General features: G+C 34.4%; 1 protein-coding gene across 1 annotated transcript in view; it reads left to right on the forward strand.

Moving 5' to 3' along the window:
• Window positions 1–1,722: 1,722 nt before the first annotated feature.
• Window positions 1,723–2,133, forward strand: part of LOC106686963 (uncharacterized) — a 31,437-nt gene continuing 31,026 nt past the window's right edge. Inside the window, exon 1 of the mRNA XM_067050850.1 lies at window positions 1,723–1,845. Within this exon, the coding sequence (XP_066906951.1) occupies window positions 1,815–1,845 (31 nt within the window). The 5' untranslated portion in view covers window positions 1,723–1,814. The remainder of the gene's footprint in view (window positions 1,846–2,133) is intronic.

A 2,133-nucleotide genomic window follows, 5' to 3' on the forward strand; every position in this document is an offset into this window, starting at 1 on the left:
ATAAAACTTATCCGTTCGATACAGATTTAACGAGGTTATTATCATAATATATAACTTAAATCTTTTATACCAATGGATAGAGAATTTTTTCTGAGTCTGACTATGTACTTAACTCAACATCAACATTTTTTAGACTTAAATCCTTTATTATCAGTACAGATATATAACCATAAAGTATAATGATTTTATATTATTCAGTTTCATTTTTAATTACATTGTCATTGTGTCATAGCAATGGCTTCTAATACTGGTTCTGTTGATGATATTTATTTTGTAATTTACTACCTAAAATACTGCTATTAAACTATTGACTTTTATAGTGGGGTGGGTGTGAAAGACCAGTTAGCTAGGTTAAGCTTGCACTACTCAGCAGGTTTCCATTCACTCCCGTTCCCGTCACCCAAAAAATTCAACCATAAATCGTTGGAATGTAATGGGAGCGTTTTTCCTAAAAAAATAAAATAAAAAAATAATAATAATAAAATAAATATCTCTTAGTATTTCTAAAGAATCGATTCCCTCCAGCCCACTGCCTGCTCAATTGTTCCCTCGTCACTTATTACCAGTTGACAACTATATTTCCTACTCCCAATCCTTTGCCCAATTTGCCATTTATTCGAGTAGTTCCCATTCTCTCACCTACCTTCCTCAACAGATCGCACCATATTATCATGTGATACTCCTTCGGCATCTTTCTTACCACATACTACACATAAGTGCTCTTCTTTTGCCTCCCACCGAATCAATTCGGCTTTTCCCTCCTCGCTATAGGGCCCACTTAAGGTGACCAAATGACATTGGTATACCTGTACTTGGAGTACCCTCTCTCTGCTCCTGAACTTCTCCATTGCCGCCCGGTCCGGATGGTAATGTAGCTCTCTGTCTTCACGAGGCATATCACTGTTTCCCTTATCTAAATGATTGGCAGATCACTTTACTCTCTCCTCTCGTTAATTACTAACGTGCGGTCGCCTCTGGCGCTTCTGTGGATTCGTTTGCTGACTTATTCTGTCTCTGGGATACTATTCTCCGCCTCACACCCTGTGCATTGACTTTTATTGGTTCTAAATGCCTTGAACTCTGCCTGCAGTTCAAACCGGTGCATTGCCGAGCTGTAAGTCCCTCATTTCTACACTCAAAACACCTAGTACGAGAACAGCGAGTATGCGATCGTGAAAAGAAATTAATTCGAGTTTTCAAAGGAAACATACATTTTGAGGTACAAAACGTCGTACAAAATTGAAATTCCATATTTTGGGTAGGCATAGAATGTTACTGCAACTTTTTCTATAAAATTGACTTGCCAGGAATATCACTTTACAAAATCGATATTTCATATTTTACGAACAACTAATGCTATCATGCTATCAATATTTAATGTTTGGCATAAAATTTAATACTCTTGGCATACTGACAATAAGTCACTTTTTAAAAATAATTAACTAGGCTGCAAGATATTATTTGAATACAAAAATAGTTTAAAAAAAAAATAATGAATTATATTCATGATTCATATTCAATATTCTTGATAATGATTCTGTTTACAGATTGGAATTCCGTTTACGGACACATTTTTAAATGTGGAGTAATATGAAATTAGCCTGAATGAGCTGCGCTCTCATTAGATTAAATAACTTTTAGCCGTCCTCATTTCGCTCTAAAACTTTTATCTAAAACTATGCAGTTTTACAGATTCATTATTTTCCTTGTTTGTGTGCGTAGGAACCTATCTTTAAGTGGGGGTTTCAGGATGGTTCATATTTGGAGGAAATTCGTTATAGGAAGGGACTATCAATGCAGCTACAGTCCGAAGCATGATGTTACTCTTAGTTCTTCTAGTCTTCTGTAAGTTTTGTCTAAACTAGTGTTATTTAAGAATTCCATATAATAAAATATTAAACTGCACAGGGTTATGAGGTTGGGTTAGAGTTTAATAGAAAATATATTTTATATAAACATACAGAGCGTGATTTTATGCTTAAAACTTGTTTAATAGTGTAGATTTATTAATCCAAAGCTTGATGGTCGAATTTCCTAAAATTACATTATTTCATACAGAACACATAAATTATATCTTGTCGCTTTGTAGTTAGAGTACACAGGATCAAAAATTATTTTATTCAATTACTTAGC

This window comes from Halyomorpha halys, unplaced genomic scaffold (assembly GCF_000696795.3).
Source record: "Halyomorpha halys isolate HHAL.00 unplaced genomic scaffold, Hhal_1.1 Scaffold899.1, whole genome shotgun sequence".
In the NCBI taxonomy this organism is placed as follows: Eukaryota; Metazoa; Arthropoda; class Insecta; order Hemiptera; family Pentatomidae; genus Halyomorpha; species Halyomorpha halys.